The sequence below is a fragment of the Loxodonta africana genome, chromosome 2 (genome assembly GCF_030014295.1).
Source record: "Loxodonta africana isolate mLoxAfr1 chromosome 2, mLoxAfr1.hap2, whole genome shotgun sequence".
Lineage (NCBI taxonomy): Eukaryota > Metazoa > Chordata > Mammalia > Proboscidea > Elephantidae > Loxodonta > Loxodonta africana.
This window is the reverse complement of record NC_087343.1, coordinates 96,987,594-97,011,792: the sequence shown is the minus strand read 5'-3', so window position 1 is coordinate 97,011,792 and position 24,199 is coordinate 96,987,594. Positions and strand designations below refer to the sequence as shown.

The 24,199-nt window shown below is 38.1% G+C and overlaps 1 protein-coding gene across 1 annotated transcript in view; it reads right to left on the bottom strand.

Moving 5' to 3' along the window:
• ADGRV1 (adhesion G protein-coupled receptor V1) overlaps positions 1–24,199 on the bottom strand; it is a 614,420-nt gene that overhangs the window by 539,555 nt on the left and 50,666 nt on the right. Inside the window, exons 21-26 of the mRNA XM_003404981.4 lie at positions 14,983–15,159; positions 11,635–11,815; positions 10,258–10,460; positions 5,125–5,254; positions 1,853–1,933; positions 303–442 (exon numbers count right to left, since the gene is read on the bottom strand). Coding sequence (XP_003405029.2) covers positions 303–442; positions 1,853–1,933; positions 5,125–5,254; positions 10,258–10,460; positions 11,635–11,815; positions 14,983–15,159 — 912 coding nt within the window. The remainder of the gene's footprint in view (positions 1–302; positions 443–1,852; positions 1,934–5,124; positions 5,255–10,257; positions 10,461–11,634; positions 11,816–14,982; positions 15,160–24,199) is intronic.

Genomic DNA, 24,199 nt, shown 5'->3' with positions numbered 1-24,199 from the left:
TTGGTTTTTTGTTTTTATACAAACTAATACAAAAATCTATGTAAAACAGATTTGTGGTACAGCTCCGTTACATTCCTTAAAGGGTCAGGAACCCTCAGAACAATAAGATAAGTCTATACGCAAAACTAAAAACAAAAACAAATACCAAATCACTATTTAATTATCAATGTGCATCGTCTGTGCCATTAGGATTACTCTATTCCACCCACACAGGAAAAAAAAAGAATACATTTTCATAATACAATAAAACAGCTTTAAAAGAACAGAAAATGCCCTGAAACGAAGGAGGAAATTGTACTCACATTTAATATAACAGTGCTGTACCCATCCTCTGGTTCAGTTCCATTGACAAATAGTGACTCCGGGCTAAATTCAAATACACCATGAGCATTGTCAGAGGCCGCGATTGTTACTAGAATTTGGGAAGCCACTCCTAGACTGGCTGCATGAACAAGTCCCAACAAATACGAAAAAATGTTAATCAGGAATTTACAAACCAAAGGAAAAGCCAGGGAACAACTTTTTCAAAAGAATCATTCCATTCATTAAGTTCTAATTTGTTTTAGAAAGAAAGGCAGACACAAAAGGTTGCCACACATATTCATGCTTTTATGACCTCTCTCTACTTTGGCACTAATGTGATATACAAGTGCATTTGGTGAATAAGGAAAACTTGTTTTTCTTTTTCTTCTCTATGAAAGAGAACATTCTTCCACACAGACGCTATGAGGAAGGTCTCCCACGACCTTTGCTGACCTCAGAAGAACGTGAGCCAAATATGACTCTTCTCTTTATGAAACGGTAGCTTCTCTATAATTCTAGGCCTATTTTATCATTATACTATGACATTATAGATCTACCTTTCCTGACCGTGAACAATACAATCCTGTAACTAAAAATATGTCAGGATCTAAAGAAATACCTAAAATTTTCACGAGAAGCATGTTCAAGTTTAAGTTGTATTGACGCATGCAGATAAGAAAACAGACAATTCCAAAAGTAATAAAGTAATTAAATACAGTTACATGAGGCATTGATGGAAGTCAGGAATGAGAGGAGGGACAAAATATGAGTTCTGACACTAAGATATAAAACCTGACGCTGTGAGAAAAGAAACATTTGAGGTTCATTAGCATTCTGCCTCAAGAAACAAGTATTCTAAGTATTCTCTCCTAACATGGAAAAATATTTGGGGGAAAAAGCCGAATCATGTTTGTGTATGAATCCACTTCAAAATTCCTCTTCTTTCCAATATTCCCAACCCATTAACTGGCAACTTGTTCACTCCATTTATTTTCTCCTTAAATTTTTTTCCTGTTTGTTTTGATTAAATACTACATGTAAGAACTCATGGTCCTTTTCATACAGAAAATAAGCTTGATGCATTTACGGTTAAAATACACATGTATTATTTTTCTCATTTTAGGGTACTCAAAGCTATGTAAAATGTTTTTCACTATTTGTTTTTATGAATAGTATTCAAGCAAAATGGTACTTAAAAATCAAATTGTACCTATTCTGGAAAATTAAATCAATCTTACTTCAAAGTGTGACTGTGAATAATTTTTCATTTCTATTCAAATTAGAATCAGGGAACTGCACTAGGCTCCTGGAAGGAGGAGGGTCTGGGCTTCAGGGGCAGGCAGGGATTTGACTGTAACTTGATCCCTTTCTAAGTGACTACAACAAGAAGCCAATAGTACTTCATAAAGTTACCGTGATAGCTAAATGAGATAAATATGTAAAGGACCTACATATGGTATGTGTCAATAAATGGTAATTATTATTGATTCTAAAGCAAGAAATTAAAATGAAAACTTTTAACACTAAAGAGCTTGGGACAGCTGCTTACCACGTTTGTGAATAGTTGGAAGGAAGAATTCCATGTCCCCATCACCACTACCACTGCCATCAACCCTAAAGAGTTCAGCCACTTCATAAGGAGACACACAAAGACACAACCCACACACAACACAATGACACAATGAGAAAATTCAGAGTTCTTAAAACATAACAAGCAAGGAGGAAATGCAATAATATTCACCCAATGACATGCATCCTTCCATAGAAAATAGATTATTTTAAACGATGAAAGTGTAACAAGTTACCAATTTACCAAAACTTCATTTACAGATTTAGGAAATACTCCATGTAAGATTTAATTGGGATTTCTCATTTCTGCTGATTTAACTAATAACATTTTTAAATTTTCACTACTTACAACAATGTAAATAGTTTTCAATATTTCAAATATTTGTGTGTGTGTGTGTATATATATATATATACTTACATATATAAATTTACATAGGCCTGTATGCCTATAACAGTCACCTTACCACTCACAACAACTAACTTAAAATTAGGGAAACACATCTAATACTTCCTTCCATCCACACATTCAAATCTCCACCGTATTTATCAGCCTCAAACTTGATCACATCCTTTCACCACTGGCATTGTGGGACGAGCCCTAGATAAGCAGTCTCAAATGCCCTACTTCAGCCCTGGCTATGAGATATACTAGCTAAAAAACCTTCAGTAAGTCACCTCTTGGTACCTCAGTTTTCTCACCTATAAAAGATGCCATCTTTTATAAAACTGTTGTAAAGATCAAATAAAATAATGCAAAATAAATAGCACCGTACAAATATAAAGTAACTTGGCAACAGATCAGGAATATAATAAAGAGGAAAAGGTTATACCTTCACCTCCAATATATTTTATACCCCAGTTGTTATTTTATCAAATGTTTGCAAATAGAAAAGACTAACAGCAGCAATGACAGCAGTAGAAAAGACAAGGACTAAGAGAAGCAAGGTCACATCCCTACATAAATGCTTCTACCAACATCCTTGATTGACATTATGCTCGTTTAATATCTGCCCTGTGATTCTTTTTTTCTCTCAACAGGACTGATATAACAGACATGAGGATTTATTGCTACCAAGAACCTTGAAATCATCTTACAGACTTAAAAAGCAAAAAGGAATTCCAGGTACCATCCAGTTACATGGTTTGCTGCCATATTATCCAGGAGTCACAAGAAAGGGCTGTGAAGTTCAACACCAGTGTACTTTTGCTAACGGAAAGCGTAACAAAGCGGGAGAAGGTGTGTCCCCTTGGTGCTCAAAAAAATTTAGCTCTATACACTATTGCATTTATTAGGCAGTCCCTATCTATGACTCCAGAGAACTCCAACAGTAAGACCAGTGTCCAGATTGCTACTAATGGGAGGGAAACTCAGATTCTCTGCTACTGCTGCTTACTAAGAAACCATAAGATTGCTTTTCAGATTAGTACTCATGTATAAATTACCATATAACAGTGTATATTCCAGAGATTTGGAGAAAAGGTTTTACATAAAATCACAAATACCACTATGAACACAAGACTATTTGATGCTCCTTTATTAATTAATTCTAAATAATAATCACTAACATCTCTTTGTAGTGTTTGGCTACAAATGATACAAAGGATAACTTTTCAAACATTTTATAGTGACCTTTACATAAATGAAATTCCTGTCATGAAAATATGATTTGGAAATGTGAGGACTTGTCTCTGGAAGACAAGTAAAGCCGGTATTTTTACATGACACCTGCCAAATAGGTCATCCAACATATTTTCACTATTCCATGCATTCAGCCAAGCTGTGGCAGTTCACTTGCCTGCTCCCAAATACTGGCTAGGTCTCCTTTGTTTTACCTGGGCACTGAGTACATGGCAGGGAAATTTTGGGAAATGCTCAAATTCCCACTTATCCTAAAAAAAAATTTCAATATTTCTGTCCTACCCAATCTCTCCGTTTGGGTGACATATTTAGTACTATGAGGTTTCTTTGTTCTGTTTTTTTTTCATCAGAATGACATTCTATAATAACAATAACAGGTCTTGTCACAGAAGGGTCTGTTCTGGTGAACAGCATAAAACCCAGTGCCATCCAGCTGATTCCGACTCATAGCGACCCTATAGAACAGAGTAAAGCTGCCCATAGAGTTTCCAAGGAGCGCCTGGCAGATTTAAACTGACAACCTTTTGGTTAGCAGCCATAGCGCTTAACCACTATGCCACCGGGGCTTCCGGTTAATATTATACCGACCCTCAATTTCTTGCACTTACAAGAGTAATATAACACTCCCAGTAGCACCACATAACTAAACATATGAATGTTTCTGCAAAGAAAGAAATAAAAATAATGGCTCTAAATGGGGTAAATGAAGATTATAAACAGCCTCACATCTATCCAGACGAGTTTTTGCCACAAAATAAGCTTCGGATCCCAAAACCTCTGCTATTCATTTGTCTGAATATCAGAATTGAGGATAAGGCATTGTGAACCTATTTTGAACCTATTTACTGATAATCAAGTTATAGTAGATTATCTACAGGACCAGCTTTTAACCTGAAGATGGTGAAGCAGTAGTTAAGAGCTCAGCTGCAAACCAAAAGGTCACAGGTCAAACCTACAAGCTGCTGCTTGGAAACCCTATGGGGCAGTTCTACTCTGTCCTATAGGGTCACTATGAGTCAGAATCGACTCAACAGCAACAGGCTTGAGCTATATCTAGAGATAGTTCTAAAGTGAAAATTAGAAAAAAGGAAGACAGGAGACAGGTAACTTTAGGGGCACCTACTATGAATGACAGTAAAATTCGGTCACTCAGTACAACTCTACTATTCCGTTCTAAAAGCACATCTTCTTTAAGAAAAGAGAAATGGATAATAAAAGGAACAAAACAGCACAAAAGTGATGCTCATATAATAAATATATGGATGTATTTTTTTTATTAACTCAGAATTAACCAAACTTCACAGCAAGAGTACATGTAAATAAAATTATGAGTTGAATATTAATATATAAAACCAAGACAAAACAAATATGTAGAGAGACAGACATTTTCTTTTTACCTATAAAGGGATTATCAATGAGAAAGCATCCACCATAAATTTTAAGTAATTATTAACCTTCAGGCTGCTCTCTCCAAAAACTAGTCATTAATTCATTTAAAAAAAAAAAAAAAGGATAGTGTTAGATCATTAAAATGTTACTTCCTTAATAGAATCTACTGTCATCACAGCCAGTGAGAAGGTAAATATTGGAAAATGTTAAGTCACCAGTCTTACCTCCTTCCTCTGAGTTTAACAACTCGACTTTGAATGACTTTTCCAGTTCAGGGATAGAATTATCAGTGATGTTGACAGAAATATATTTATATCTTTCTCCAGGTTGAAATTCTAAGGTACTAGCAATACTCTGAAATACAAATAAAATTTTTTTCCATTAAATTGTAATCATTCTGTATACAAATTACCAAGACAAGAATATTTGCTATACCCCCAATTGTTCTATACCCAAACAGAGGAACACAAGTGAAAAATAAAGTTGAGAATATTTAATGGATATGAGTGGTATTCAATATAAATGCTAAATATTCTCCAACCAAATAAATTGGGATGATTTTTCTTTTTCTTATGTACCTACTCATACAAAAACTAGTCAAGGCAAATGAAAAGTCTTAATAAGTGACATCCACAAATTCCTAAAGAATTAATTCAATGAGATGCAAGGGATTCTCCTAATCAAATATATTTAGAAATGTTAAAATACCGCTTTGAGAAATTTAAATATTCGGGGCATAATAGTAATGTTATTTTCATTCAGAGAATCTCTCCGAGCAATAATAAAAATCAGACTTTTTAACATTAACCTTTCCTTGACTAAACTTGGAATAGCAATTCATAAAATAGGTCATCTTTCAGAAGAGTTCAAATATAACAAGAAATGGAAAGAGTTATTCAAAATCAAAGTTTTAAGGTTCTCTTTTCTCCTGTAATCGCTTAGATAAGAATATTCCCCTCTAATTTGTGAGAATAAATTTTAAGGTTATTGAAGTGGCACAAATCAAAATGAGAAGAAACAGCTACAAACATCCATTAACAACCAGAAAGTGGAATGTACAAAGTATGAATCTAGGAAACTGGAAGTCCTCAAAAATGAAAGGGAACGCATAAAGATTGATATCCTAGGCATCAGTGAGGTGAAATGCATTGGTATTGGCCATTTGGAATTGGACAATCATATAGTCTACTATGCAGGGCATGACATATTGAAAAAGAATGGCATTGCATTCGTTGTCAAAAAGAACATTTCAAGATCTAACCTGAAGCACAATGCTGTCAGTGACAGGATAATATTTATACCTCTACAAGGAAGACCAGTTAATTTGACTCTAAATCAAATTTACACAACAACCACTAATGACAAAGAAGAAGAAACTGAAGATTTGTACCAACTTCTACAGTCTGAGGAAACCCTGATGGTGTAGTTGTTAAGAGCTATGGCTGCTAACTGAAAGGTCGGCAGTTCAAATCCATCAGGCACTCCTTGGAAACTCTATGAGGCAGGTCTACTTTGTCCTATAGGGCCACTGTGAGTCAGAATCAACTCGACGGCAGCAGGTTTGGTTTTTTTGATTTTCTACAGTCTGAAACTGATCAAATATGCAGTCAAGATGCATTGATAATCACTGGTGATTGGAATGTGAAAGCTGGAAACAAACAAGGAGGCTCAGTGGTTGGAAAATATGGCTTTGGTGATAGAAACAACATTGGAGATTCCATGATAGAATTTTGCAATACCAACCACTTATTTATTGCAAATACCTTCTTTCCAACAACATAAACAGAGAATATACATGTGGACCTTGCCAAATAGAATACACAGGAATTAAATCGACTACATCTATGGAAACAGACATGGAGAAGCACAATATCATCAGTCAGAAAAGGCCAAGGGCCAACTCAGGAACAGAGAGTCAATTGTTCTTATGCAAGTTTGAGCTGAAGGACAAGAAAATTAGAACAAGTCCAAAACAGCCAAAAAAGGACTTTGAATCTATCCCACCTATATTTAAGACCATCTTAAGAATAGATCTGAAACACTGAATACTAATGACTAAAGACCAGATGAGTTATGGAAAGACATCAAGGACATCATACATGAAGAAAGTAAAAGGTTATTAAAAAGACAGGAAAGAAAGAAAAGACCAAAATGGATATCAGAAGAGACTCTGAAACTTGCTCTCAAATGTAGAGCAGCTGAAGTGAATGGAAGAAATGACGAAGTAAAAGAGCTAAACATAATATTTCAAAGGGTGGCTCATGAAGACAATGTATCATAATGAAGTATGCAAAGACCTGGAGTTAGAAAACCAAAAGGGAAGAACACACTAGGCATTTCTCAAGCTGAAAAAACAGAAGAGAAATTCAAGCCTTGAGTTACAATACTGAAGGATTCTAACAGCAAAATATTGAATGACACAGGAAGCATCAAAAGAAGATGGATGGAATACACAGAGTCACTGTACCAAAAAGAACTGATTGACTTTCAACCATTTCCAGAGGTAGCATATGATCAAGAACTGATGGTAGTGAAGAAAGAAGTCTAAGCTGCACTGAAGGCACTGGTGAAAAACAAGGCTCCAGGAGTTGACAATACCAATTGAGATGTTTTGACAAACAGATGTAGTGAGTGCTACAGGTGCTTACTCTTCTATGCCAAGAAATTTGGAAGACAGCTACCTGGTCAACTGATGGGAAGAGATCCATATATGTCCCCATTCCAAAGAAAGGTGATTCAACAAATGCAGAAACTATCAAAAGATATCATTAATATCACACACAAATAAAATTTCACTGAAGATAACTCAAAAGCAGTTGCAGCAGTACATTGACAGGGAATTACCAGAAATTCAGGCCAGATTCAGAAGAGGGCATGGAACAAGGGATACCATTGCTGATATCAAATGGATCTTGGCTGAAAGCAGAAAACACCAGAAAGATCTTTACCTGTGTTTTATCAACTATGCAAATGTATTCAACTGTGAGGCTCATAACAAAAAACAAAAAAAATCTTGTGAAGAACATGAATTCCAGAACACTTAATTGTGCTCATGAGGAACCTGTACATATATCAAGAGGCAGTCACTGGAAGAGAACAAGAAGATGCTGAGTGGTTTAAAGTCAGGAAAGGTATGCATCAGGATTGTATCCTTTCACCATACTTATTCAATCTGTGTGCTGAGCAAATACACTGAGAAACTGCACTATCAGAAGAAGAATGTGGCATCAGGATTGGTGGAAGATTCATTCACAACCTGCAATATGCAGATGACACAACCTTGCCTGCGGGAATTTTGAAAACACATATTTTTAAAAGAAATCCAGTATACTATACCCAGTTTTCCCAGTTTTATGGTGGGACAGTGGTTAAGTGGTTAAGAGCTTGGCTGTAGTTTGAATCCACCAGGTGCTCCTTGGAAACCGTATGGGGCAGTTCTGCTCTGTCCTATAGGGTCGCCATGAGTTCACATCGACTTGATGGCAACGGATTTTTTTTTTTAAGCTAAGTTGAGGAACCCAAGTACCAAATTACTTATTCACACCTTTATTCACTTTTTCAGTCTTTGCCAAGTACATAGAATGTGTCTGGCACCATTCTAGAAGCTTGGGATGTAAGCTACAATGTAAGCACCAGATGGTGGAGATCACCTGGGACTTGTTATATAAGAATAAGGCTAGGATCAGTGATATTCAATTGCTTCCTGTTCTGTTCGTGATCCCTCCTGGAACTTCTGTATCTTTCCCTAAAACATGCATACACACATACTCACATACAAAGCCTAAGAAGTCTTACTTTTGTTCTAACCCAGACCAGAGAGAACTTAGGCACCATTGAGAAATAACGAAGGCCAAAGTTGTCAGGTTATCAGGGAGAAGCACAGGCAATGGCTCAAAGTGATAACAAGTGACAACCAGAAAATCTAAGCACTCCTCAAAACCCTCAGCCATGTCTCCAGAAGTACTAGCTTTCTGACAGTCATGAGAGATGGGGACAGCCTTTTTTTTTTTTTAAGTTATTAAAGAAAATAATGATTCAAATGGAGGTTGGAGGTATTCAGACTACCTAAGAAATGATGATCATTAAGATGAGGACTGAAACATTTCTTTAAGAGAATGCAGGAAAAACAACACTAAGCCAACACTAAGATGAGATGTCTAGTAGAAAAGGTTACATACTAATTTAGCTAAGGGCACAATAAATGTCAAGGGCAAAAAAATTTAGACTGCCTAAGAAAATGTGCTTGAGAAAGAAAAAATCCAGGAAAAAGCAGATAGCTAGACTACAGCCAAACTTAATTGGTTCAGTTAGCCAAGGTTTCTGTGGGCGGGGAGTATACTGTGGGCGGGGAGTATAGCTGTGTACAAATTACTGAACACTGTATCATTTGTGTGTTTCGTTAGGAAGAAGAGGGGAAAAAGAATGAATACCAGAGTAAGAGATAAAGATTCTTTGGGAAAACAGAAATGCTGAAGGATATAAAATCCTTCTTGAGAAGGACTGCCCAGAAGAAAGTATGAGAGTATGAGTATTGGTAATAATAACAACAGTGATAGGTAGCGGCTACTGAGTATCACTACATACATGTCATGTACAGTAAAGACAATTAAAATATTGAGATCAGTCCTCCAAATGATCCTGCCCAGCAGGCATTATCTCTCTTTTACAAATAAGGAGACTGAGGTTACAAAAGATAATATGAGTTTCCCAAGCCCAAACATGCAAATTAACAGTTAAAACCCTGATTTATCTAGTTCCAAGATCCAGTCCTTTTTACCAATGCCACTTTGCTTCTTATTTGAAGAAAAAAGTAATTTAAATTGAAAAGAAATAGAAATATCTCTTTTAAAATTTGGTTTTGTTTTATGGATATAGGTAGGAGGATTGAAAATGTGTAAGATATATAATTTTCAATATATTTGAGCAAAACCTGTAACATTAAAATAAATAATACAAGTAATGGAGCCCTGGTGGCACACTGATTAAGAGCCACAGCTGCCAACCAAAAGGTCAGCAGTTCAAATCCTCCAGCCACTCCTTGGAAACGCTATGGGGCAGTTCTACTCTGTCCTATAGGGTCGCTATGAGTCGGATTCGATTCGACAGCAACGGGTTTGTTTTGTAAAGCCTATGACAAGTGTGAGAGAAATCACTAAGGCAGCTATTTAAGTGTTGTATTTTAATGCATGAAAATGCCTTAATTTACAGAGAACAAAAATGCTGCAAAGCCATCAGTGCTTATTTTCTTTGTTGATTATGTTCCAGACACTGTGCAAGTCCTTGCCAATCCACCAAGGAAAGTATTTATTTCTGTTTTACAAGGTGCAAATACAGATTCAAAGGGCTAAGTGAGTTACCTGGTAGTCATCAGGACTGATTGCTGTCAATGAAACGGTTCTAAATTCCGCCATAACCCTACCCAGGAGTCCTTGCGCACGGACAACCAATAACCGGATTTCTCCATCCTCCTCCTGCACAGTGATGTGCGGAACGCTGCTTGCAGGCAGGGTCATTGCGTCCTCAGGCTGGGGAGGCAACCCTGTGGAGAACTGCAGCAAGCCTGGTGGATGCAAAGAGAGGCAGGTCATTTTCTCCCGCTACCTGTGGAAGAGTTTCTTATTCATTTGAAACCACCTTGCACAATTATTTTTATCACCAAGCTGAAATTCTGAGGGCATTCACTTAGAAAAGACATTGGCAAAGATAAGATTAACATACTTTCGATGTGGAATGTTTATAGCTCAAAGTCAAAAATTAAAATAATAATTTTCCTTATTTTTACCCCGAAAAAGCTTTTTCTTTTTTGCCCATGCATCAGTAAAATGAATAGAGATGAGGTTTTAAAACATATTTCTTCAAATATTTACACATATTTGACGTTCTAGAATTCATTCTCCAATGTATACCCAAAAAAAAACCCAGTGCCCTCGAGTCGATTCCAACTCATAGAGACCCTATAGGACGGAGTAGAACTGCCCCATAGATTTTCCAAGGAGCACCTGGCGGATCCGAACTGCCGACCCTTTGGTTAGCAGCCGTAGCACTTAACCCACTCCAATGTGTAGCAGAACTCCAATGTATAGTAGAACCTAATTAATGGCCTAATTAAATCCGAGGTATTTACAACACTTTTTAAATAATTTAACTATGAAAACCAGAGTCGAAGGGCCTCCCATGTTTCCTACCTAGCCCTTTTAACAGATGTTCTTCTTGCTTTAGTCCCATATAAAAAATACTACCTTTCAATACAGAAAACTCTCAATTTATTAGGATAGACATGTATGGTAGTTCACAAATTAATGAAATTATCACTTTTCAGCATAAGACAAAAATATACTGTTAACATAAATATACTGTAAAAACTGTACTTTTTGAATCCTAATTTTAAATTGCAAAGCATGTCAATTATTCAGGGGTTAACATATCACAGTAGGATAATTTTTGGACTTTTTTAATTTGATAGTCATGCCTAGAAATACTTTTCTTACTTTAAATAATCCTGCATAAACTGCTCAAATTATCTACATTGTTAAAATCTAAAAAAATGGTCTTTATATTTTCTTTGGTAAACAAATGTTCCTCAAAACGGTAGCTTAGCTGTTAAAGGGCAGAGAAGTTATAGGGTTCAGACGAATTTTACTTCAATCATTTGTGAAAAGTCTCTTAAGTAGTTCTTAACAAGTTCAAGTCCACCCAGAGAAGAGAGGATTATATTTGCAAAAGGGGTTGGTCACCATATGGATGATCACTAGCTTTGATGGTGATATCTGTTGTTTCCTTCTCAGGATCTATGCTTGCACCACTGGTGGGAGTAGAACCCAGTTTTCCATCTCCAGAAATTGCAGACACCAGTGTCACACGAAAATACTCATTGAGCTCAGGGATATCATCATCAAGAACATATATATTCAGGACCTACAAATGTAAAAATCCAGAAGCATTAAGCAATGAGGCATACAGAAATTAACATGTCAGAGGAAAATAAAATAACCAATTAAATTATATTTAATTGAAGTTCTTATTTACCGTGACTTATTTTCTACATGAACTAAGTGTGAGACTATTGTTCATGGAAAGTTTTTGATGAAACTGGAGGTCACTTATACTTTCACAACAGAAAAACTACCTCATACTCCAAATTTAATACAAATGAGATAATAATTATAAGACTAACTTATTAGCTGATCAGAGAAGTAACATTAAGAATTCTGCAGTTTTCCACAAAAGCTAAGAAGTTTCCTGAATAAAATGAATGCTTTGAAGGCCAGCGTAGCAGAGGCAGGGATTTGGGGACCATGGTTTCAGGGGACATCTAAGTCGATTGGCATAATAAAATCTACTAAGAAAACATTCTGCATCCCACTTTGGAGAGTGGCATCTGGGGTCTTAAACATTAGCAAGCATCCATCTAAGATTCATCAAATGGTCTCAACCCACCTGGATTGACAGAGAATGAAGAACACCAAAGACAGAAGGTAATTACAAGCCCAAGAGACAGGAAGGGCCACATAAACCAGAGACTACATTAGCCTGAAACCAGAAGAACTAGATGGTGCCCGGCTACAACCGATGACTGCCCTGACAGGGAACACAACAGAGAACCCCTGAGGGAGCAGGAGAGCAATGGGATGCAGACCCCAAATTCTCATAAAAAGACCAGACTTAATGGTCTGACTGAGACTAGAAGGACCCCAGTGGTCATGGCCCCCAGACCTTCCGTTGGCCCAGGACAGGTACCATTCCTGAAGCCAACTCTTCAGACATGGATTGGACTGAACAGTGGGTTGGAGAGGGATGCTGGTGAGGAGTGAGCTTCTTGGATCAGGTGGACACTTGAGACTATGTTGGCATCTCCTGCCTGAAGGGGAGATGAGAGGGTGGAGGGGGTTGGAAGCTGACGAAACGGACATGAAAAGAGAGAGTGGAGGGAGAGAGCGGGCTGTCTCATTAGGGGGAGAGTAATTGGGAGTATGTAGCAAGGTGTATATGAGTTTTTATGTGAGAGACTGACTTGATTTGTAAACTTTCACTTAAAGCACAATAAAAAAAGAATTCTGTGGTTTTCCAGATGTTGTAGATTGAATTGTGTCCCCCAAAAGTATGTGATATAAATCCTAACTTCTATGCCTGTGGTTATAATCCCATTTGGGAACGGTTGTCTTTGTTATGTTAATGAGACAGGATTAGTGTAGGGTATGTCTTAAATCAATCTCTTTTGAAATATAAAAGAGATTAAACAAGCAAGTTACCAAATGCCTTTGCACAGTCAATAAAACATAGGTAAACATCTTTCCGGTATTCTCTGCTTTCAGCCAAGATCCATCTGACATCAGCAATGATAGCCCTTGTTTCACATCCTCTTCTGAATCTGGCTTGAATTTCTGGCAGTTCCCCATCCATGTACTGCTGCAACAGCTTTTGAATGATCTTCAGCAAAATTTTACTTGCGTGTGATACTAATGATTTTGTTCAATAATTTCCACACTTACCTGTGTTTTACTGACTATGCAATGGCATTCGACTGTGTAGGTCACAACAAAATATGGATAACATGTCAAAGAATAGAAATTCCAGAACACTTAATTTTGCTCAGGGGGAACCTGTACATAAACCAAGAGGCAGTCATTCGAACACAACAAGGGGATACTGCATGGGTTAAAATCAAGAAAGGTGTGTGTGCATTAGGGTTGCATCCTTTCACCATACTTATTCAATCTGTATGCTAAGCAAATACTCGAAGAAACTGGACTCTGTCAAGAAGAATGTGGCATTGGAATTGGTGAAAGACAACCTGTGGTACACAGATGATGCAACACTGCTTACTGAAAACGAAAAGGACTTGAAGCACCTACTGATGAAGGTCAAAGACTACAGGCTCCAGTAGGGATTGCATTTTATCATAATGAAAACAAAAATCCTCACAACTGGACCAATAAATGACATCATGATAAGTGGAGAAAAGAGTGATGTTTCTCGAGGATTTCATTTTACTTGGATCCACAATCAATGCCCAGGGAAGCAGCAATCAGGACATCAAACCATGCATTGCACTGGGCAAATCTGCTGCAAAAGACCTCTTTAAAGTGCTGAAAAGCAAAGATGTCACTTTGAGGACTAAGGTGCACCTGACCCATACTATTATACTTTCAATTGCCTCATATGCATGCAAAAGTTGGACAGAGAAGACAGAAGAAGAATTGATGCCTTTGAATTATGCTGTTGGTGAAAAATACTGGATACACTGTGGTGTGCCAGAAGAACAAGTCTATCTTGGAAGAAATACAGCCAGAGTGCTCCTTGGAAGCAAGGATGGCTAGACTTCATCTCACATGCTTTGGACATGTTTTCAGGAGGGATCAGTCCCTGGAGAAGGACATCATGCTTGGTAAAGTAGAGGGTCAGCAAAAAAGAGGAAGACAGAGTGACTGCACCAGTGGGCTCAAAAATAACACTGTGAGGATGGCACAGGACCAGGCAGTGTTTCATTGTGTTGTACATAGTGTTAACTATGAATTAGAACCGATTAGATGGCACCTAACAACAATAACAACAAACGAGAAAGGAAGAAGTCAGAGATGGGGGAAGAGAGATGCCAAGCCACACGAAGATTGCCCAGAAACAGAAGCTGAAAACAGGCAAGAACCTTCTTCCAAAGCTGACAAAGGAAGACCTGCCCTAGAGCCGGCACCCTGAATTTGGACTTTTAGCTTCCTAATCTGTGAGAAAATAAATTTCTGTTTGTTAAAGCCACCCATTTGTGGTATTCCTGTTACAGCAGCACTAGATAACTAAGATTTCATATTATCAGTAATAATAAAAAACCCACAAAGATATACTTTAAACTACATCATTTTTATTATATGGGATTAAAGAACAAATAAAACTATAACACATATTATTCAAAACCCTTAGCTTTTCTTTTGCATAAATAAATACAAAAGTATTTTGTACCATGATATATACCTAATCTCTTAAATATTTACAAGTGCATAACTAGCAAGAAGCTGCAAAGAAATTACAGGCAAATACCTCATAAAAGGCTTTCCAGGAGGCTTTCAAAGAAACAATGAAGGTAGATTTACCTCTGATCTCTGCCAAGGAAGAAATGTGATAGTTCCACTGGCGTTAGCAAAGTCATCAACAAGGTAATTAATGCCGTCAGATTCGATCTGTGAGATGGTGTAAAAAACACGCACATAATCCAGGGCCCCTCTGGTTCGCTCCACCACACATGAAATGGTGGAGCCTTCCTCTGCAATCTGAAATTGAACATAAATTATTTATGAACTATACTAGTTCAAATAAAATTACAATGTTTCATGAAATCCTCTTACCATAAACTTAATTCTGTAACTTTTTACCTCCCAAAAGACTAAGGAGGCCATTACATTCCCCCAGATATATTTTTCACTACTAGAATGTATTTAATCATTCATTTTCTCTCTTTCCTTTACAGGTACGAATGATGGAAATGTAATTCAGTCATTAACTCCTCCTGTGTTCTTGCCCCTATGCTAGATGCTATGGCTACAGACAATGATAAACACGTAGTTCTTTCTCTGGATAAGCATGGAGTATAGATAAATAGTTTTAATGATGAGATGAGCCCAGTCAGACCAAATGGGGGTGGAGGTTAGGGGTAGAGGGTGGAACGTGACAACAGGGAAAGCTTTCTAGGCATGGGCATAAGAAACAATGTAGTGTGGAATTATTGGTAAAATCATTCTGGGGGTTGTATAAGGTACCAAGCAGGGAGATTGTGAGAAATACCTAGAGGGGAACAACAGGAACGATATTCAGATCAAGGCAGCCATTTTATGTCATTCCGTGTGTGTGTGTGTGTGTGTGTGTGTGTGTTATTCATCTAAACACTTTAAAATAACACCTAAAAATTATTTGGAGCATGAATTTGGAATATCTTTTACACCAAGGTCTTCACACTCTTAAATTCTCAGTGCCACAACTCAATATTAACAAACATATAATTCATGGAAAAAGAATTAAAACTACAGAGATAAGATGCAAATCTTAATGTACATGATGTCATTCTCTATTTTTCATATGAATCATAAACATCTCTAGTCAGCATTAGATAGAGCCACTTTGGTGCTGATATTAGGGCTGGAGAAAATAGATTTGGAATTAGTCTAAAAACAAACAGTAGTCAAAGCAGTTAGCAATGAGCATGGAAGCACCAAATGTTCTAGTAAGTCCTCTGAGTTTCACAGAACAGCAGCGCTCTTACCCAGATGTGTAGCAGCAACTCTAGTGCCTCAAGGTAAACAGGATCAATCACCCCTGGGGCAATACTGTAACTATTTGCCTGCTGGTCCACTGCCATGAGAAGCCCAAAGTGGCCAGGGGGTAGTTCAGTGGAACCCTCAGGGTGTCTCGTACCCATAGTTCCACCTCCAGAATCACAACTTTTAATGCAGTGGATTCTACAACATGGAAACAGGAAACACAAATTCTGGCAGCGAGCCACCATGGTGATGGAAACTGGGCCCAGTCTCACTTCTACCTCTTGTCTCATGAGCCTATGTGTTCTGGTTACTGGGGACACAGAACCAGATACCAGCCATGGGATGCACGTACAGCACCCTGGATGACAACACACCAACCCTACAAGAAGGTGTCCCTGAGCTGGCTCCTTGCTGAGTCTTTAACAGGCCATTTCATTGATGTATTAGACCAGGTGTTTCAGAAATAGGGTTAATCAATTCTATGGCTATGTGCCCAATGTTACACCTCCTTCACATAAAATGAATTCCTTTGGAAACCCTGGTGGCGTAGTGGTTAAGTGCTACGGCTGTTAACTAAGAGGTAGGCAGTTCGAATCCACCAGGCACTCCTTGGAAACTCTACGGGGCAGTTCTACTCTGTCTTATAGAGTTGCTATGAGCCAGAATCAGCTCGACAGCAGTGGGTTTTGACTGACGTAATGTGATGTAGTTCTTATCTGGACATATCAGGCATTATTTAAGCCTTCAGATGATAAGGTGACAGAGGTACTAGGAAGAGTAAACCCATTAGCCAGAGTTAAGTGTGGATTCTGTTGTTGTTGTTGTTAGGTGCTGTACAGTTGATTTCCACTCATAGCAACCCCATGCTACAGAGTAGATCTACCCTGTAGGGTTTTCTAAGCTGTAATCTTTACGGGAGCAGATCACCAGGCCTTTCTTTCACAGAGCTGCTGTGTGGGTTTGAACCATCAACCTTTTGGTCACAGCCAAGCATTTAACCATTGTGCCATCAGGGATCCTGTGTCAATTCTAGTAAGAATAAATTGCAGTGCCCTCTGAAATGACAGGGTCTTATTAGAATCAGCCCGTCACCAAACAGCTCTTTGGAAAGTGCTTAGCTTGGATCTCCACTGCTTGTTGGTTGGACATTCAGCAGTCACAGTTGCTAGATCAGTCTTGGTGGAAAGGAGTTCATGCTGCTGGGCCCACACAAGGTCTCCATCCCCACCATCACTCCGTTAATGACACTGTGGAAGCCGAGGAGAGAGTGTGTCTGTCATTCATTGAATGTGTCATCCTGACTTCCTAGCTGTTGAGAGCCTCCATGCAAAATCCCAACAGCCTATTCAATTGCCTCTTCCCCGAACTTCCTTGTCTCTATCTAGTCTTGCTCCTTCCAGGCCCCTGACCAATGTGTCACGCCATTAGCATTGCTCAGGTGTCCATGGATTCATATTTCAGGGCATTTCTCCCTCCAAATATTATGAAAGACCAAGGGGACTATTCACAGCTCTGCCCACTGCCCAGAGCCACACCTGATTGGGGCAGTAGAGTGGTGGCAGCCCACCTTCAGCTAGCACCAATATACCAAGCCATCTGTGAAGCACGCCTGAGATTTTTCCTTTCCTCCTCTATCAATTAATTAGATGAAGTCCCTGAGTAATGCAGTTAACACAATCAGCTGATAATTGAAAGGCTGGCTGTTTCAGTCCAACCAGAGGCACCTTGGAAGAAAAACCCGGAAGTTTATTTCAAAATAATCAGCCTTTGAAAACCTTATGCAGCACAGTTCTACTCTGACACACATGGGGTCGCCATGAGCTGGAGTCCACAGCAACCAGTTTGTTTATTTAATTACTTACATATTTTAATCAGTTTGTCACAGGTTTTGGGAGGAAGCATTAAAGAGTTTAAGCTTTAAATGGGACCATTTTTAAATGTCTAGTAAAGATTTAAAAGGTATGTCAAGTAAGCAGCTAGATAAATGAATCTGGAATGTTGGAAAGAGGGGAAGACTGACTATAAAATTGGGAATCATCAATATATATAAATAGTATTTAAGGCCATATACAAATGTTATATAAATCTGTAATTACACAAATGGTATTTAAAGACTGGATGAGATCACAAAGAAAGTAAATATAGATGGACAGAAAAGGACCAAGTACACTCAGTTCAGCTGAAATGCTTATTTTGAAAATGCAAAATTGTTCCAATGCAATTGATACACTAGGAAACAATTAGAGCATAACATGAATTTCTCATTTACTTATGCATAATTTCATACACAAGAAACATGAACACAGAAAACTGCACGCACTTGAAACCAGCTATGTAGGAATACAGTTACACAAACTGTATTCATCTACCAACTACCTCAGTACAACACCGGTGTTATAAGCCACATTTATCTGCATCTAGTCTGACAACTTTCCCTCTGATTTCAGATAAACCCCCCTGTGTCACTTCGCTACAACTCTTCCAATGCCCACTTTCACAAGCAAATTTCAAGTCTTTTTCGAGGTAATACATCACATTTATTGTAGTGTTTAAGTATTAAACATTTAATGCGTAAACTGTGCTACCATTTTCAGCCTATCTTTCTTGTTAAGTGTTACTAACCAAGTCTGTGAGTATTGTACGACCAACCCCAATTTTCTGCTAACTCCTACGGTTTTTACTAAACAATGTTGCACAGCATAGTGGTTTTTAGGAACTTCTCTATGACGTTATGGCATAACTGGCCGTACTGAAGCTGGGACTCTCCAACCTCACACTCCTACCCTTCTTCACTTTACTATTTTTCAGGCATTCTCAGACTCTATCATCTTCTCTTGAAATGGGGATCATAATGTCTCATGGATTTTGGTGGGAATTAAAGTGACTTGCATGGTGCCTACTAATATATTAAGTGCTCCAAAAGCAAAAAAAAAAATACATAGATAAGGAGCCCTGGTGATGCAGTGGTTAAACCACTCAGCTGCTAACCAAGAGGTTTGCTGTCCGAATCCACCAGCTGTGCCTGGAGAGAAAGATATGGAAGTCTACTTCCATAAAGATTTACGGCTCTGGAAACCCCATGGGGCAGGCAGTTCTACGTTTATTTTCCAATCACTCTCCCCCCACCCACCCCCGCCCCCATAAGGTATTTTTATAAGAGTGCTATGCTAATTTTTTTTTTACTAGCATAGTGGTGCTTAGAAAAACACCTAGCAAGGGGAGGAAGTGGTTGGCAAATAAACGTGGAAGGCATGTGTTATTTGTGTAAAAATACGGTAGTCTTCACCTTAAAATACAGACACACATACATAATAACAAAAAGCTGTGTAAAAATATTTCCAAACTTTATAATGTTGTTGTTGTTGTTAGGTGCCATCAAGTCAGTTTTGACTCATAGTGACCTGATGTACAACAGAATGAAACACTGCCTGGTCCTGTGCCATCCTCACAATCATTATGCTTAAGCCCATTATTGCAACCACTGTGTCAAACTGTCTCCCTGAGGATCTTCTTCTTTTTTCGCTGATGCTCTACTTTGCCAAGCACGATGCCCCTCTCCAGGGATTGGTCCCTCCTGACAACATGACCAAAATATGTGAGACATAGTCTCGCTATCTTTGCTTTGTGGTTGTACTTCTTCCAAGACAGATTTGTTTGTTCTTTTGGTAGTCCGTGGTATATTCTTCTCCAAAACCACAATTCAAAGGTGTCAGTTCTTATTCGGTCTTCCTTATTCATCACCCAGCTTTCACATGTATAGGAGGCAACTGAAAATATCATGGCTTGGGTCAGGCGCACTTTAGTCTTCCAGGAGACACCGTTGCTTTTCAACACTTTAAAGAGGTGTTTGGAGACACCGTTGCTTTTCAACACTTTAAAGAGGTCTTTTGCAGCAGATTTGCCCAATGCATTGCGTCTTTTGATTTCTTGACTGCTGTTTCCATGGCTATGGATTGTGGATCCAAGTAAATGAAATCCCTGACAACTTCAATCTTTTGATTGAAGTTTATCATGATGTTGTTTATTGGTCCAGTTGTAAGGATTTTTGTTTTATTTTGAGGTGTAATCCATACTGAAGACTGTGGTCTTTGATTTTCATCAGTAAGTGCTTCAAGTCTTCTTCACTTTCAGCAAGCAAGGTTGTGTCATCTGCATGACGCAGGTTGTTAATGAGTCTTCCTCCAATCTTGATGCCCCGTTCTTCTTCATATAGTCCAGCTTCTCAGATTATTTGCTCAGCATACAGATTGAACAGGTATGGCGAAAGAATACAACCCTGATGCACAGTTTTCCTGACTTTAAACCATGAAGAATACCCTTGTTCTGTTTGAATGATTGCCTCTTGATCTATGTACAGGGTCCTCATGAGCACAATTAAGTGTTACGGAGTTCCCATTCTTCGCAATGTTATCCATAATTTGTTACGATCCACACAGTCAAACGCCTTTGCACAGTCAATAAACACAGGTAAACACCTATCTGGTATTTTCTGCTTTCAGCCAAAATCCATCTGACATCAGCAATGATATCCCTGGTTCCACATTCTCTTCTAAAACCAGCTTGAATTTCTGGCAGTTCCCTGTTGATATACTGTTCCAGGCGCTTTTGAATGATCTTCAGCAATATTTTACTTGCGTGTGATATTAATGATATTGTTTGATACTTTCCATGTTCGGCGGGAATCACCTTTCTTGGGAATCGGCATAAATATGGATCACTTCCAGTTGGTTGGCCAGGTAGCTATCTTCCAAATTTCTTGCTATAGATGAGTGAGCACTTTCGGTGCTGCTTCCGTTTGTTGAAACATTCTCAATTGGAATTCCATCAGTTCCTGGAGCCTTGCTTTTCGCCAATGCCTTCAGTGCAGCTTGGACTTCTTCCTTCAGTACCATTGGCTCCTGCTCATACGGTAAATCCTGAAATGGCTGAACGTGGACCAATTCATTTTGGAATAGTGACTCTGTGTACTCCTTCCATCTTCGTTTGACGGTTCCTGAGTAGTTCAATATTTTCCCCATAGAATCCTTCAGTATTGCAACTCGAGGCCTTTTTCTTCAGCTCTTTCAGCTTGAGAAATGCAGGGAGTGTTCTTCCCTTTTGATTTTCCACCTCCAGGTCTTTGCACATGTCATTATAATACTTTACTTTGTCTTCTTGAGCGGCCCTTTGAAATCTTCTGTTTGACTCTTTTACTTCATCATTTTTTCTTTTCAATTTAGCTACTCAATGTTCAAGGGCAAGTTTCAGAGTCTCTTCTGACATCCATTTTGGTCTTTTCTTTCTCTCCTGTCTTTTTAATGACCTCTTGCTTTCTTCATGTTTGATGTCTTTGATGTCATTCCACAACTCATCTGGTCTATGGTTATTAGGGTTCATGTGTCAAATCTACTCTTCAGATGATCACTAAATTCAGGTGGGATATGCTCAAGGTCCTACTTTGGCTCTTGTCAACTTGTTCTAATTTTCTTCAGTTTCAACTTGAACTTGCATATGAGCAATTGGGGGTCTGTTCTGCAGTCAGCCCTTTGCCTTGTTCTGACTGATGATATTGAGCTTTTCCATCACCTCTTCCCACAGATGTAGTCAGTTTGATTCCTGTGTATTCCATCTGGTGAGGTCCAGCTGTATAGTTGCAATTTATGTTGGTGAAAAAAGGGATTTGCAATAAAGAAGTCATTGGTCTTGCAAAATTCTATAATGAGATCTCTGGCATGATTTCTATCACCAAGGCTATATTTTCCAACTTCTGATCCTTCTTTGTTTCCAACTTTCGCATTCCAATCTCCTGTAATTATCAGCATATCTGAACTGTGTGTTCGATCAATTTCAGACTGCAGAAGTTGGTAAAAATCTTCAATTTCTTCATCTTTGGCCTTAGTGGTTGGTGCACAAATTTGAATAATGGTCGCATTAACTGGTCTCACTTGTAGGCGTACGGATATTATCTTATCACTGACAGCACTGTACTTCAGGATAGATCTTGAAATGTTCTTTTTGACAATGAATGCAATGCCATTCCTCTTCAAGTTATCATTCCCAGCATAGCACACCATATGATTGTCTGACTCAAAATGGCCAATACCAGTCCATTTCAGCTCACTAATGCCTAGGATATTGATGTTTATGCATTCCATTTTATTTTTGACAACTTCCAATTTTCCTAGATTCATACTTCATACATTCCACGTTCCAATTATTAATGGATGTGTGCAGGTGTTTCTTTTCATTTTGAATCGTGCCACATCAGCAAATGAGCCACCAGCCTTTCCGTTAACAACCAAGTGTTAAACCACTGTACCACAAGGGCTCCTGTGATACATACACAGGGGTCCACTATTCTATTTTCCCTTCTTTGGTAATTAAATGATAACTACTGTTGTGAACTGAATTGTGTCCCCCAAAAATTCATGTGTCAACTTGACTAGGCCATGATTCCCAGGATTGTATGGTTGTCTTCCATTCTGTGATCTGATGTAATTTTCCTGTGTGCTGTAAATCCTAATCTCTGCCTATGATTAATGAGGCCAAATTAGGTTATGTTAAAGAATATTAGGGTGGGATGCAAAACCCTTACTCAGGTCACAACCCTGATCTGATGTAAGGGGAGTTTCTCTGGTGCATGGCCTGCATCACCTTTTAAAAGGAGAAAAACGCTAGCAGGATGATGGGGACCTCATGCCACCAAGAAAGAAGTGCTAGGAGTGGAGTGCAGTGGAATTCTTATGCTGAGAAGCTCCTAGACCAGGGGAAGATTGATGACAAGGACCTTCCCCAGGGCCAACAAAGTAAACCTTCCCCTGCAGCTGACACCCTGAATTTGTACTTTTAGCCTCCTAAACTGTGAAGGAATAAATTTCTGTTTATTAAAGCCATCCATTGTGGTATTTTTGTCACAGCGACACTAGGTAACTAAGATAACTACCATTAAAAAATATTTGTTAATTCAGCTTTCCCCGCTCCCACCAGAGGTCTGATTCAAGAATGGGGTCCTGGAACAAGAGTGGTATCCAGCAATATGAATAGAAATTTCAATAGAAATTTCAACAGGAGGTTGTTCATAGGTAACACTTTGAAAAATATTGGTCTACAGGATGTAACCTGTAATATCATATGATTCAGACATAGACAGTAAATACTAAAATTTTTTTTTCTACTATATATATTTAAAGTACTTGTTTAATTGTCTTTAAAATCATGATGCAAGCAAATGTTTAGGCCAGTAATATGAAGAGGTATAACATCATGTAATCATCATCAAACTGTCATCACTGAATTTTTTGCTAGAAACAACAGTTTCCAGTACTGTTTCCTCTTTTGAGTCAGGAATCTACCAAAATCTTCATATCTGCAGAGAAGTGATAATACAGGTGAACAAGGAGAACAGCTTTTGAAATCTATTTTACTAGAAAAAAATAATAATAACAGTATTCTGAGCCATGAACAGGCTTTCTCTATTGAAACAGAAAATTCAAGCTAAACAATTATACATCCAATTAATTTTTAATTTTGTTTCATGCTTGGGTAATGATCTGTGATATCAGATTATATCAATATCACTTAGATCTAAAGGAGTCTACTCGCATAACATACGGCAGACACTTAAAAATACCATCCAAGTTGAAATAATACTCAAATTTTCACAAAGATCTTCTTAAATCATAAATTTATAAATATAAAATATAATCCAAATATTACCAAAAAACCAAACCTAACCCCCATTGCTATCAAGTTGATTCTGGCTCACAGCAACCCTAAGGACAGAGTAGAACTGCCTCATAGGGTATCTAAGGAGTGGCTGATGAATTCAAACTGCCAACCTTTTGGCTAGCAGCCAAGCTCTTAACCACTATTAGTTATAAAACTAAAACTAAAATGTCTAACTAAAGTTTCACGTACCACTATGAAATCTCATGACTTTCTAACTATTTGGCATGTCATTTTAAAAGATATGAAAATGGTGCTACAATAAGGTAGAGAGAAAATAACAAGTAGAATAACAAAATATGGGGAGGCAACATGAAAATGTGGTTAGACTGAATATCGTACAAAATTATTC